Source organism: Haemaphysalis longicornis, unplaced genomic scaffold (genome assembly GCF_048455015.1).
Source record: "Haemaphysalis longicornis isolate Haplotype H1 unplaced genomic scaffold, Haemaphysalis longicornis Haplotype H1 scaffold_6, whole genome shotgun sequence".
Taxonomy (NCBI): Eukaryota; Metazoa; Arthropoda; class Arachnida; order Ixodida; family Ixodidae; genus Haemaphysalis; species Haemaphysalis longicornis.
Window position 1 is genome coordinate 20806857 of NW_027526407.1, and position 15886 is coordinate 20822742.

At 44.9% G+C, this 15886-nt stretch overlaps 1 protein-coding gene across 3 annotated transcripts; it reads right to left on the reverse strand.

Moving 5' to 3' along the window:
* Positions 1 to 458: 458 nt before the first annotated feature.
* LOC144142286 (uncharacterized) lies at positions 459 to 15509 on the reverse strand (the record flags this gene model as incomplete). Of its 3 annotated transcripts, XM_077673662.1 has the most annotated exon segments (8): positions 459 to 566; positions 2080 to 2190; positions 4854 to 4937; positions 5028 to 5096; positions 8564 to 8659; positions 10624 to 10834; positions 11458 to 11620; positions 15332 to 15451. In XM_077673662.1, coding segments are annotated over 5 exon segments (420 nt in total), but the record flags the coding sequence as incomplete, so codon positions are not given.
* Positions 15510 to 15886: the final 377 nt, after the last annotated feature.

Here is a 15886-nt window from a genome sequence, read left to right on the forward strand (position 1 = left end):
CTGAATGCCTGACGCTCACGCTTTCCCTTTGAAGCTATGTGGCAGGCTTTCTCTTCGCGATACGCTGTTGCAACTGCAGGAAGAAGCACCTCGGCGATTACGAATCTAGTGCCACCACAAGTACACTCCAGCGCTCACGATATTTTCGGTCAAGCCAGAGCCAATTACTTCTGATTTCTTTTATGGAGAACTGAGACAAAGACAGTCCAGAAAATTGTTGGCATAACTAATTTGATTAGAAATATTGGTTTGCTCTAAACAAAACCAATACATGATGCTCAGCTTGCGCAGCCTCACACAGCAGCTTAGAAAAAAAACACATTTTTTTTTCGTCATGATTTCATTCGAAGGTGCCTGTGAAGGGCCGTTTAGAGGTGAAGAATCAGAACCTATTTTTTTTTAATTTTAACATATTTGTACGTAGATATTATTCTCTTATATACTGTTGGCGTATTTACCTCATCTCTTGCATAGTTTTTCTGGTTGGCTGAATCATCATGCTTGTTTGTTCGCTGGCCGGAGAAATCACGCTCCACTTCGTGATGTTGGTTAGACTGACGGTAACCCTGAAAATGCATACAAAAAAGTCTCTGCTTTGCGACGCTTCAATGATAACCTGAACAATTCGACTGTCAACGTGACCGATTATTGAATTTCAAAACAGGAAAAAAAAAAGGCCGCGGAACTGCTTACGTCACTAGTCAATAGTCTTGTGCCGTCGCTGGCACCTAACTGCCGCCCATCTCCCGCCCGCCCACTCCTCAATGCTTTTCCCCTCCCTTCTCGGTCCTCCCACGATAAAAGCGGTAGACATAGTTTCATACTAATTTATACTAGAGGCAAATCTGTTGCTGGAGTCGCGGGCCGCCGTGGGTGGCGCCATTGCCGCCAGCGACGTTCCTCGCCTACTTGGCTCAGCTATCTATATGGCTATCTTTTGTCGGGAAGCCAAAATCAACCAAAAAGGGTAACATTTCTACATGATCACGGACAAAATTATTCTTTTTGGGGGTTCAATTTTATAATAACAAAGCAATTTTGATGAACCTTCTACAGTAATAGCGTCGGTTTTTCGCAGCCAGGGCCAACTTCTCAGCGTGTTCATGAGCCATGCCAAGGACAAGTGGAACGTACCTGCCCGGTACATGACGGAACGCTCTCTGAAGCGCGGGATCCCCTAGACAGTGGTGCCAGATTTCCCTCTAGTGTATATTAGTATGGAACTCTATGGTGGTAGAGGAGTGCTCCGGTAAATTAAATTTTCGTCCGACTGCTCGCGCGCCGTCTATTACAACCTTTTGTTACTGTGACCCTTTTGGAATTACGTCACGATTCACGAGCAACGGGCGGGAGTACGTTGACTCTTTGGGTCAAAAGATTGTTTTGTTTATTTCTATCTCAAAAGATAAACAACCATGTATATTTATTCAGTTCAGTTTCCTGTTTTTCAGTGATTACAGAAAAGTACAGTAGTTATACTATCCAGGCGAGGGTCCCATAGTTAAAAACTGTAAATAATTAAAAGAATACTCAAATTAAGATGCCGTACTTTAAGCAACACTGCAACTACCACTTATGCATTGTTGTTCCGCCCTAAATATGTCTAATGATGTCTTTTTGCTGGACACCGCTGACAATTATGAAGGGTGTTATCGTATTCACAGGTTCAGTAAAGTTGTGCCTATGTAACTTGTTCAAGTATTCCTTCTAACTTCTGGCCGCAAGCTTAACTGGGTGACGGACGGACGGACAGACAAACATTTTCTGTTTTACGTAGCACAAGAAATACTATAATATTTAACATTTGAAAGTGATATTCTACTATGTGACGCCATATTTGTGAACATGAGCATATTAGCAAGGCTGGTCCAGATACCGCGTTAATTGGGTTATTGGGTGGGTCGGGATCGTCTTGAATTTGATTTGCTATTATTTTGTTATGGGAACAAACATCGTTGCAGAATAAAACAGTGTAAAGCATTATGTTCAGGGTAATAAAACGATTGTCGTCGTGTCATACGGCCGTGAACAAGCGGTGACTTCAGAGTTGGTCGGTCACGATTAGGGAAAAAGCCTTACTTTGGAGATCGGTGGACATTCTTCGAATCTCTGTTGTCGCGGTCGCTGTTCTGCAACAGGCTGTTGGTTTCCAGAATAGGCTTTATATGATGATCCGAAATTCTTGGCTGCCTGTAACATGCATAATAAAGCCCCGGTGTCAGTAAACATAGTACCAGAGCTGAGGTGCTCAGAACAATCTTACCGGTGCGAAACTGGTCAAACGATAAAAATGAGCGCTGCTGATACCATACCATTTGTAAGGTAGACTAGAGAAATCTTTTGTACGGTATATGTGTTCTTACTGCGTAAGGGAATCGGATGCAAGATAACGTCAAAAATGTTTGGTGTTCACTCAACGTGTCGTATTGGTCACTACAAGAGGTAAAGCAAGAGAAGGGCAGTGCTAAAAATGCTTAATATTTGGATATAGATTCCGCCTTATTTAAACTTTGAGAACAGGCAGACTGGAAGATGACGTTATCAACGGTGGATGTTTGACATATACCTGGAATCTCAAAGCTAGCGGCGGATATCAAGGAACCCCCCGAACCACACTAAACACAGAGACTTCCAGATTAGGAGCGGCAGATGAAAGTGACAAAATATTAGGCTTACGTGAGCGAAACGATGGAATTTTATTTAATTTCAAGCTATTGGATATATACAGCTTGTCTAATAGTAGGTCTTTTATGATTACGTCATCTTCTGTTGCAACGAAGTCTGAAACCGGGGGGGTATATATCTGGTGTGTATAGTTCGCGTCCCAACCGTTATGGTGGCGTCGGATAGCGGCGGTGTTAGCTGTTGCGAGCTCCTCCCTCTGCTCTCCGAGGAATTTTTCCGCTCGTACGTTCATTCTTTTTACGCATATTTGCGTGTACGCCTCACAACGGCCACCAAAATGGCCGCATGAGAGTCTATAGCAGCAGTGACAGAGAAACATACCAAGGCATGTCTAGTGAGTCAATTGCGTCCACTGATTACCCTCATTATTTTAGTGCATCTATTGCGCTCTCCTATCGTTTCTGTTACTATGAGTGAGGTGTTTATGGAGTCGCACTCGTTACCACTACATATACGCTACCAGCGCACATATGCTGTGCTTCGTATTTAGGTAGTTTGCTCCAATGAGACCTGTAGGGCTCATCGATAAGCGCGATTATGCCATTCGAGTGACATCCTTATTGTCCTTTTTTGCGCCATTACTTTCTTGTCTCTGTATTTTGCGCTACATGTTTGTTATTGGCATAAACTTGCTGTGTAACCTCTGCAATTACTATGCTCACACTACCCATGAAGGCCACATGATATAATTTCTGCTCACAATTCTAAGTCGAAGGCTACAGCGCATTCACAGCATACCCCATTTGCTCGATACCTATTGCGATTAGCTTCAAGGAAGGGGATGTGTGCTGAACTTGCATGAACCTTGGTTTGATTACCACATTTAATCAATTTCTTTTTAGGTAGTTGCATTCTGCTTGCGGCGTATACCATTACCTAATTTAGTCGCTGCGTAGAATGGAAACGATGCACGACGTAATCACATGGCGGTTGAATGAACAAATGCCCAACCCTGAGCTTCACCAAGTTAAAAAGCGCACATGCCGATGAATGGTCTATAGCAAAATTGGACGCAAACCCTCGTTCACTGTTTCCTACTGCGAACCCACGCACTGGCGCCAAGATGCGGAGCATGTAATAAAAGTCACGTGCTCAGTATGTTTCATTTTTCAAGCCAAAACAAAATTTGCAGCTGAACTAGATAACCCTGGAAATGTATTTCACCGAATGAAGAGCACATTTCACACGGGTAGCCATGGGTAAAAAATTTTCAATTCGAGCCGTAAATGTTTTCCATTCACCATTTACACATAGAAATGTGGAGATTCCCGCTGAAGTTCCAGCTAGAAATGTAAGGATTCCGGATTCAATTTTAAGCTATAAATGTGGAACTTCCATCTTGGTTTAGAATTTATTAAGTGCACTTTTTAGCTATGCTTCCCAATGGAAGAGATTTCTAGTTGTATATTCCAGCCCCAAATGCAGATTTTCCAGCTGGATTTTGGGCTGAATACGTGAAATTTCCTGTTCCATTTTTAGCTAGCGGTTCGTCTAAGCTTCGGTTACATTACCAGCTGGAACTGCCGATTCCATCAACCAATGTTCAGAATACGACGTCATTCCCTGCCGAATATTAATTATTTCAGCAAAATCCAACTTACACAGGCTCTAAAAATCAATTTTTTAGGTTCCTTACAAAGCCTAGTAACACGCTTTCCTACAAAAACTATACTAAGCAAGCTACTTACATAAAAAAACACGCAAATACAGCAACAAACTGCTTCCACCTAGAGATAGGGAACACCCAAATATTATCGCACACATACAGTTAGAATGCTACTACTCGCAAAATTAACTGCGAATAATTTGGACACCATCACGGATATGAGATGCTGCACGAAACAGCATTAACACTTAGTTTATACGTAGTAAAGTAGTTATTGGTACGAGAAACTTGCATTACGAGACACTGTAAACCGGCTCTTGTTTAATTGTTTTGTATAAAGTCACTAAACTACTCCGAAACTGGCTAGCCATAAAATAAATTCACCATACTACTGGCTGACTAATTCGGTAACTCAAACACTCCCATTTCACACCCAGAGAGGGAAAACAGATATCGGAAGGCTCACGAAAAAACTACGAAAGGAAGAGAGAATAAAAAGAAAAGTGGAAGCCAATAGCACAACCAGGACAGATGTTTTTTAGTTTTTTTTTATGTGAGGCACCTTTGGCTTGTCCTCGGCACCGCCGCTTGGATAAACCGTGTTTGCCGGGGGTCCTTGATTCTTGACAGCGTGACCACCGTAAGCCTAAAGTGAAAGGCAATCACGCTCACAAATCTCTTATAAAAAACCTTTTCGGGACAACACTGAAAACGACAGCGGCGACGAATCAATTACCTTCTCGTCGATCTTCGTACGCTGGTTTTCTTGCTTCCAGAGACCAGAATGCTGCTGGTTGATGTGAGCCTGGGGACAAAAATCAACTTTAAAGCTGTTCTTTGTAGGGGAAACTTTTAGCCTAGTCCTCATATTATGTAAATAGAACAAATCATGTTATTGTGACGCGCGGTTAATACACGACAACTCATTTATTTAAGGCTGGGATTTTGCAGCTTCAAATAAGCCACAATGACCTACGCAGGGGCATAAGCCGGAATAAACAGCAATAGCTTGCAACAGACTGCAAAATGTTCGTTTAATGATGGTAGGCTAAAAATAGTCATCACTCAAGTAAGTCGACGGAAAGCGAAAAGAAACAATTCTTGGAAAGTAACATGAACAGCATAGACGCTGTTACGAGTAGGCTTATTACAAAATGCACAGTTTTTATTAAAAGTTTCTAGGTGATGCAAAAGCGAATAGCCAAAAATGATTGGAATTGTAAGCTTCCCTAAATCTCGTGAGACTAAAACGTTTTATGCGAAAAGTGCAAAAGCAGGCTTTCCTTTTGGCTGTAATAAAATATTCCGCCACATTTTAACCTTAAAGGACCCTTGCAACCCCTTTCTTGCAGTTACTTTTCGGGCCCTACGTGTGTTCCTCGTGTTCTTCAGATACAGACGCAAAACGAATGATCATCTGGATTGGTGCGGAAGTACGAAAGATATTCACTTTTTAAAATTTAAAAATAAAATTAGGCGCGGCACCGCCTACACAACACCCGAAGCCTCCAGATATGACGACGCAACGTCGCACCCTACGTTTGGCTGAGCTCGCAATATTTTGTATACGCGGTCGTATCGATCAATCGAGCAGCTATACAATGATTTAGGTCGTATTTTTTGCTTCAAATAAGCGTAAAACATTCACGCATCTCCACGAAGTGAACCATAAGTGGGCGAAGCACTGGGGATAGTTCTTACCGTAAATCACCCGTGAGAGTGCTTACTGATGCTAAAACGATTTACAATCCAATCCAAGCCAATCCAATGCTCCTCGCGCATGAGCAGCACGGCTCTCCAGGAGCATTGTCTCTCTCTCTCTTACATTTTGTGAATCTTTTATTTTGTTCTCTTTAACCTTTTATGAACGTTTTGTTCACTGTTGTTCGATTTACATGGTGCTGTGCGTTTTCCTCTCTCTTTCCCTCCCTCCCTCCCTCCCTCCCTCCCTCCCTCCCTCCCTCCCTCTCTCTCTCTCCCTCCCTCTCTCTCTCTCGCTCTCTCTCTCTCGCTCTCTAACCTTTTGTGAACCTTTTATTTTGTTTTTGTTACCCTTTTGTGGACCTTTTGTTCACAGATGTTTCGATTTACATGGTGCTGTGCCATGCGCACGGACGCCGGATGGTGGACGGACAAGCCTGGGCGTTAAGGTGCTTCGCCCCTAAAACGTAATTGCTGATAGTAACTGAGGGCAAACACTACTTCCATTTTCGAGCGCTTGTGTGCTCTTTCAAGAAGTGTTACGATGAACCACTCTCAGGATCGCCCGGCGACCGCATGCAGGCATCACTAAAATGCATGCAAAATCGTCAGCCTGCGTTCCATATGACGATGCCTACTCTCGGCGGATATCAGACTCGTCGACACAGGCAGTGTAGTCAGTGAGCATCGCAAAGCAGACTGCACCTTCTGAGTTTTCAATCCGCCTAGGGCGTCTCGACGTGTGGAGACGTGCCTCCGGACTGGGAAACGCTGGTCCCTTTACCGAAACAATCAGGCCTATTTTTCTAGCATCAATCGGTGGCTATGAAACAATTTAAACACGGCTATATTTTAAAACCAAAGCTTTCAACCTTTACGAGTCAATGGTTCTTTCGCGGCGTGCGGGACAAAAACTCCCAACGCGGCTGGGGAGGGGGACGGCGGTTTTCTCTCACGGAGCACCCAGTAGATGGCGCGGCCAATGGTTACGCAGCCGTCCCCGCACGCTGCTCACACCGGCGACGCGTCGGTGGGACGCGTCGGTGGGAAATATAATTAACGCAAGAACTACTACGGCGTTATACTGCACGGGCGACTAAAAACAGCTGTGGGACCAAACTACAATGAAGAAGCTATGTGGAGCGGGCAGCGGGCGTGGACTCCAGAACGGTCTCCTTGTAAAAGCAATTCAAGTCGAGTCCCCAAGGCAATTAGTAAGTGGCACAGCGTTTGTCAGTTGGTAGACTAAGAACTTTTCATTCATCCAATCGAAGATCCACGTCACAGAAAGAACTAGCTCTCACTGCGCTGTACTTTATTTGAGGAACAGGCGCGTTTGATCGCGGCAATTGGCTTTTGTCCTCACGACTCTCTACCCAACTCATTTATTCCTACCCCATTTCCGACCCATCACGCCATTCTCTGGACACGCAGAACGGCTTCTTTTTATCGCAATAAACGCGAGTTCATTCGATTCCTTAATACGTCAATTCGAGAGCTAATCTCATGATTTTACATAATACCCCAGTGGTCAGATTTAGTTTCAAATTGATCTTAGGACACACTTGGCATTAGCACTGGAATTCGTGGCTACTTGCGTAGCACACTTCAACAAGAAAATATTTTAGAAAAAAATTAGCTGTGGCTTAGCTCGGCTATGCCAGGATATATGGAGCGTGAGCTAAGGTTTAGCTGGTTATTATACGCTTTCCTGGTTGTCTAGGATTAGGTTGATTATCATGCTTACTGCTGCTTCAATGACACACATAGGGTATACGCATTATGTGACACATGTATATTTGTGAAGCGGCTCCAGCGTAGCGTCACCAATCGCCCCAGAGCTAAGCTGGTTCCACAGGCGCACGCCGGCGTCGCGGCGACGCACGAGCCATCGGTTCCACACCCGGCCACCCCTCGCATGATCATCAAGTGGACCACGCCGCCACGTGCGGAACGGAGGTCGGCAAAGACGCTGGGCGCGTGGGGTGTGTGAGAGATGCAGGGCAGCGAGCAACGTTCTGTGCGCCGTGTGACGTCGCTGCTCCTCGCGCATGTCCAGCACGGTTCTCCAGGAGCCACGCAGAACTACTCAACCTCGGCCAGTGTAACACTGGTGTGATATTCGCATTTTTTGTGCTGCGGCGTTGCCACTGCCGCGCGTGCATATTCAAATGTGAGTGGTGCTGCACCCCGTACAGTACTGAATGAAACAAGCGTTCACGGTCCAATGACGTTCAACACAAACAGTAGCCGTTCCTTCGGAACACATGTTGTGCGGATCAATACCAAAGTGGATTTGTGTGTCGCTGTTTTTTATGCAGTCACCGCGTTTGGTTGGCCCAACCCATTATCATAAAAATGTTTAAGGCGGTGGAATTTATGTTGTTGTGACGGGTTGGCACATTCAAAAGCAATCCAATATGCGTATTTAGCTGGGCTGGGAAAGACTACAGTGCTTAAATAGCTCGGTAGAGCTGTATATCCCCCACCGAAACAAACAATGTCTCTAATGCGTTACCTTACCAACATGAAACAAGAAATCGTCAGTATCTAACAAACAGTATTTGGTACCTTTATATCTTTAAACATGATGGGTTGACTGCATCCTGGGCACAGCATGGCAGCCTCGATCAATTGAGCATTGCGAGTTGGGGGGGTGGTTAGTGGCTTGAAAGAAAAAAAAAACACAAAACCCAGAGTGAATGCACCGACAAAATACACGCAGCCAAAAGCGCATGCCGCTGACTCACGCGAACTTTGGCTCGAAGTACAGAACGTTCGCCGGCCCAGAATAACTCGAAAAAATCCCACGAACATAGCCATGTCATCCATTTTACCTCATTTGTTTCTACAAGACGAAGCAAATTCACTTAGGGACAGAAAAGCAAGCCGTACACATAGGGCGCATTCTTCTCCACGCTGCGGAAGACATCCCCGGTGTAACGCGCAATACACGTCATTCTGGACCGCTTCGGTACAGACTATTAGAAACATCAGGAGATAATTTTGTGGCCTTTACATTTGCTCAAAATTCAAAATTATCAGAGTAAGACGACGTCAATCGTTCTCACCAACTAGGCATGAACCTCGACGACAAAAAACGGCCGCGTATGTTCACCTTTCGTTACAAATGTCTCCTAAAGATGATAGTCGAATGGCGCCCCTGCCAAATAAAGGCCTCCGTTCTCTTTCCCGCTCACCTCTCATGCTGTTACTCTTCCGTCGCGTTCCTCCCAATATAACACGCTAGAGGTTCTGAAGTCAATTTAAATTTAACGCATTCCACTACCCCAATTCGGGTGTGTCGATATTAGCGCTGCCGTACGGCGGAGACGCTCGTGAATTGTGGCTCTCTACTGCAACATTTATCTATAAACAGGCCGTTTCTGCCGTTGATGTAGTATTTAATTTGCTATTGCAAAAACCAACCATCCACGAATTTTAATAAAGCGAATGGAACCTATCTATTGATTTGCGGCCTTAGAGTTGCGTAATGTCTTGTTCTTGTTGAACAATGTTGAAAAGTGTGAACACAAACACCGGAATTATATGTTTAGATTTGGCTGTGAGTGTCTAAGACTGTTGCGCATCTTTCGTTTCACTATGGCTGGGTGGCTGAATCGAGTCACAGACAGACAGATATACAAAGAAAGACTATCGTCTTTAAAACATTTAAAACACCTTGCTCTTGACATCACGAGAAAAGGTAACCGCGGTTTTTGGTACACCATGAGAGTTTGCCTGACCATGTTGTCCAGTGTACCGTTCCAGTCATGCTACCCACTTCGGAGGTGCATCTAGGAGCATGGCTTTTTTACCTAGCGGTGTAAGTTGAAACAGTACTTGTCGTCGCTTTTTATTGATCCCGAACTTTTAAAACCCTTCAGGTGCTGGTATTCTACATAACCGAAAATTCTTCTAGCAATTAGAGAGAAAACTAAAATACAACTGGTTTTCTTGGCGATAGTTCTTAGAGAATGCTCCCTTCGACATACAACACTAGAGCTGCATGCTAGAAAGAGGAAGACGCTGCAGCTAATACCCGGCTGACGTCGGGGCGACCCCAAAGCCACAGTCCTCGTTTGGTGACAATGCTGTAAATATAAAAATATTTGAATAACCAGCTTTATTTTTTGTAAGTGGGCTCAGTATATTCCAAAATTTAGAAAAAGAGCAGCAAATGTTCTGATGGAATTTAAAATTTTAATTACTTGATGGCCTAATTAGATGTCATACATGTAAACGGCTGATTACTTCTGCCACAATCTCAATTTTTTGCTTTATGCTTGCACGATTCAAATATTAGGAAAAGCACACATAGAGACGCGTTTGGCCAGAAATAGAGCATATAGGGCTGAAAGGTGAATTGTAAAACCCGAGATATCAAGACGCAATAAAAAATGTCAATCTCAAATATTTCATGGGTATCACTCAGTTCAAAAGTGACGTGTATCAGCGTTCTTGGCAGGCAAGAAAGTTCTGATTAGCTGTTGCCGTAACGTGCTGCCCGCATATATATTAAAGTATCGAGGTATGTGTCGCCACAGCAGCAACTACACCCTTTCAATTACACGTTCTTCGTTTCCGCAGAAAACATGCGGCTTTGATGGGAGAACAAGAACAGATATTACCGTTTGGATTTTAGTCCTGATTCCGTCTTTCCAACAGGTGAACGACCCCGCAGACCCGATGCAGCGATCGCAAAGATAGTGAGCACAATGGAGCTTGTAAAAGAACTCTGCAATGAAGCCGCACTTCACGCATATTGCGAATTCTTCTGGGTGTTCATGGCAAAGCGTGGTTAGGAGGTCACGAAGTGGGAAGGTCAGCCGGACGATGGCGCTGGAAAATAAAATCACCGTCATCTACATCGCCATCAGTGTATGTTTAGGTTCACTGCAGCATCAAGCCCGCTGCCATACACATTCCACTGCTTCTGTCTATCGACACCAGAATCAATTATTTTCCACCAAAATTGGCTCACCTCTACGATCTATGGATTTCTCGGCCTTCTATCCCTTCTTGACGGGAATAATGGCTAATTGTCATCGTGTTGCTCTGATAGCTCACCAGGTGCGAGTGTTCCAATTTACATATCATTGGCAGTTTGACTACTTTATCTCCATTTACTTTAAGATGTCTTTCACAATAGTTAGCTTTATGCGGAATACGCTCGTTTCCAACTCATATCCGTTATTCTCATCACAAGTTTTCTGGGGATAGTTGGCCTTACGCAGTGTTTTCGAGGTGTTTAGAACGCCCCCCAGTTTGTACCACTTACGACGCCCGCAGGATGGGGGATGCTTGTACAGCTGCTTTTCTAGCGTCAGAAGTAGTCCACTGTTCAATACTAGAAAAGGCTTGAAGGAGTACAATGTCTATCCTTTTTCAAGAGAAGAGAAAAAATGAGACTGCTTGTGAAACAGGCGAAACAATACCACTCGAAACTACGTCGGCATATTTACTTCCGCAGCAGACGGAGCCTTCTTGCGAAAATTTTCAGCCACTTCCGTTCTTGTCCGGAAGCAATCTTGGTTTCAAAGACGAAGCTTCAGTGTCCTCGCTGATGCCGTTGTACGTCAATACGCCCTCCAGAAAAGCGAAATTTCTCTGACGATGATTATTAATCTTGGGTGAAGTGAAAGAACAAAAATTAAAGCCGTTTCATTCAACGCGAAAGCTGACAAAAGTGCAGAACAGTGATTCGCTATAATTGGCTGTAGCGCCGTTATCCGCTCACTGCTACCAACCAGTGCAATTCAAATTTCCCGCCTCCACAGTACTCGCGGGCCCCCTGCCTGAAACAGCGCCATCGGGAGTTTAGTTCTTTTTGTGCTTGCTTTTCCTCCCGCCCGTGCCGGCGTTGCGCTGCCACTTTTTAGTTTCTACCGCAGTTCCAAACTAAATGAAAGCGTGTTCTGCCGGTTAATTACACACATTTCGCGTCAAAAGTACCTGCAGTTTTTTTTTTTTTTGCGCTAAACAACGGGGAGATGTATGACAAGCGGCAGCGTTTCACGAGTTTCGAACGGTCATGACTATTTAAACCTCTTGGTTTTCCAAGCCTCTGCGGGACGCCCTACGGAGGATCGCCGGCCTCTACCTGGGTCCGTTATCTCGCTGCGCTGCCTGACTCCGGCAGTCGCTTGAAATCGAGCGTTACAGGGAGCTACGAAGACAAGGCGAGCCCCTAAAGTGCTTTACACTTAAAACGCTTCCCGTGGGCGGAATATAACCTGCGTCCCTCGCGTTAAGAAGCAGGCGTCTACCTAATTACCCCATTTCTACATGGTCGAAGCGAACGCCAAGTAGCAGTTGCAGATTCGTGCTGTACACCCTACACCCAAAGCTAGTCCCACGGTCTGCACACCCGAGAGTTGTTGTGCGTATTCTAAGAACGTATGGCGTACCTCCACTTAGTAGCACATACGCGCAGTGTGAAATTGATCAACCAAAGAATCCTAACCGAGAAAGCTTCGCGTTGAACTATTATCGTCGTTCGGCGGAGGGGCGCATGATTTTTTTTTATTCCGCGTTATTTTATCCCTCTATTCACTAAACTGTGTTCGCTCATTTATAGTCGTGCTTCACGTTAGGCATCCTGTTACCCGGATTGTCTACAATGTTTAGGTCTCTGCATTACAGGCATGGTCGAACTGCACCCTTTTATTTTCACCTGTTGTCTTTCTCCTTATTATGTTCTGAAATCTTAACGAACGCAGATTTGCGAAGGAGGACAAATTCATAAAATTTTGTTCCTTCTAAGGAACATGCTAAGCAACTAAGGTAATAGAAATTGCACCTATAGTAAGTTGTAGGTACATTAATCGTACTCATATAAACTGCAGTTATATATAAGAGTTAGATAAATTCCCTCAACCACCCATTTAAGAATTGATTGATTGATTGATTGATTGAAGGGTTTAACTCGCCGACGCAACGAAGGCGATGAGGCGCGCCGTAATGGAGGACTCTGGATTAATTTTGACCGCCTGGGGATCTTTAACACCCGCCGAAATCTCGTACACACGGGCGTTTTTGCTTTTCGCCTCCCACGCCAATTTTCCCTCTTTGCATTCCTGACGTGGCACATAATAACAAATGCCCTGTTAATTATTACTCAATTTCGCCTTTATCGCCCGGTACGATTGGCAAAGACGATACGAACGGCAAAGTTGACGCATTTTGGTTGCTATCTCAGCTCGTACCACTTTAGTCCACGTCCAAGGAATAGTGAGGCATGGGCTGATTTTTGTAAACACGAAAGAAGGTAGGACGAATTGGGCTGCGTTTTTCAGTGCGAAGTTCCTCTAAAAGTCGCGTAGAGATTTTCCCGCTCCATTCTAACAGGACGTATGGACACCGATGTCCAGTCAAACAAGAATTCAATATTGCTAGGTCACATTTAGGAATATGTTCCCGTACTTCAGATGACCAATTAACCGCACGAGAACAGAGATACAGGGGGGGATTAAAAGAAATGCGAACAACGGAGCACACAGCCTCCGACGCATGCCGCACCGTCTGGCTGCACTGTCAGTAAACTGCGCGCATGCGTAGTTCTTTAAGAGCGCTTGAGAGTGTGGCCTACTGTTAGGGAAAATGCTTGATAAAGAGCGACGCCGGTTATTTGTTTTGAGGCGCCTTTCTATGCTCTGTCGCCACTGAGCATCCTGTTATCTGCTAAATTCGGGAGCCAAGCGTGCAGCAGGCTGATTGCAGCTATAGCACGATGCCGTTCAACGATCATCCCGCTCAGTGGCGACGCAGCGTGAAAAGGCGCCTCAAAATAAACTACCGGGGTCGCTTCTTGATCAAGCATTTCCCATAAATGTAGGCCACAATCACACACGCTCTCGAAGAAGTGCGCATGCGCGCAGTTTACTGACTTTGCAGCCAGACGGTGCAGCATGTGTCGGAGGCTGTGCTCTCCGTTGTTCGTATTTCTTTTAATCCCCCCTGTACGTTACGAACCCACTTTGCAGTAACGTTGACCGTGTCCTATCACCGCCCACATAAATTTCCTGCTTTAATAAATCACTTCAACGACAATCCAAGCATTCCTCGTGTTGAACGACGCTTTCCTTTCTTCCGGTTCGCCAACTTGTCAGGCTAGTGCGCCCCTAGCTACAGCAGTTTAACACGCAACTCAGCATCCCAACGTTTCTAGCAAACAGACCACTTTCGAAACTCAATCGAACGAAGACAAGTCTTTGAATAACCACTACGCCAAGGTTATGCGGGTGGTGGCTGTGAAGAGAAAAATTCATATTGCGTTCCCGCGAAACTGACGAAAAGTGCGCTAAAACTACCGGGCTACCCCATAACGGGCCATTTGACCGCGCTTCACTCCATTGAAATACGTTTCGAACAATGCCTCGTTAAATAAAAAATCAGCGTAGTTCTTCCAGGTGGGTTTCTAGACCATGTTTTATGGCTTTATGTGGCTAATAGCACTTTCACAAGGTAAATCTATGGTTATTCGACCCGAATGACTTCAACTAAAAGAATATTGGGTTTGGTTGTGCGGGTTCAATAATGATAACGACTCATTCGATAATGATAGCAGTGGCGATTACGAACGTTGCAGACATGTAAGATAACATTGTAAAGGCGTTCATAATATTTTTAACATTTCATCTTAATTGAAGAAAAATTTACGTTACGTATGAAAAAGGCATACCTTTTGTTAGGTGATATTTACATTGCAAACAGAGACAAATAAGTAACGAATTCGCACATAAGTCGCAGCCACATGGCGGAGCTTTGCAAGGGTGTTGTTTCAGTTTTTCTAAATACAACGAAATTAAAAAATATCAATTTACTTGTATGTTTCAAACACAGTGCACAACCATTTGTTATACCACTCCTGACGAGGCTACTCATTTTCGTCAGAAGCTAAAGGGGATGTGTTACACCAATCCATTCGGTCACCGAACCACACTCGCCTGAATGCCACTTAGTATTTCTTTGTAGCGCGCAAAACGAATGGAATTCACAGCGAATATCACTCGCTCTTAGTGCCCTAAGGTTTGCGGTGTGGCATGGGCCTAACTTGATGCACTGCGCACAACGCTGGTTCCCAAAAACGGGTGTTATAAAAACTATATGTTATAAAATTTCGGTCGATTTTGTTGGAAAAAAATACGTCGCTGAGGTCCTGAGCAGCTCTATAACGCGCTACAAGGCCATCAAAAGGCAAGCGTGCTGGAATAACTCGGCGCTTGTTCAAGGCGTGAAAGCTTTCGGTATTAGTGACATAATTACTTAAACTACAACCCGCTCTGTACTCAGCGAAGCATAGTTACGAATCATGGCGAATATAGTGAAGGAACGAACCCATGAGGCAATCGTCGCTGCTCGTCGCCCATCTTGCACGGCAGAAGGGGGAACTCTGGGCTTATCTCATTTCAGCAGGGGAGTGTTTGCAAGCGTGTCGTGTGCATAACCCGATAAGAGCCGCGCATTTCTTTTTATTTCTGTAGCGGCAGAGTTTGTTCCGCTTCTCGGTCGGTATGTGCCCGGCCGCTGGATAAAAGGCGCTCTGACGGACGGCGCCTAGAGCCCATCATTGCCACCGCGGCGCCACTGTTTCGGGACCCGTCGATGGTAGCGGCGATCGCAGCCCGTGGGACGCGGGCTTTCGGGCCACTTGTTTCGAAGTGTGTGCTTATTACCGGCGTTCCATGCTCTACATAAGTCATTTACCGGTGCTAGTGTTACGCCTGCTAAACGACAAAGATGATTAGCGGCGGCCGAGCTTATTTTGGTGAAGATGGAAGCTAAATTCCGTTCGCACCAGCAGCACTACGCGTCGATAGAGTGCCCTCTGTCTCGAATTGCTGTGTCCCTGCGTTTCAGATTTCCCGGCTTGCTCATTGTGGCCTCACGCTC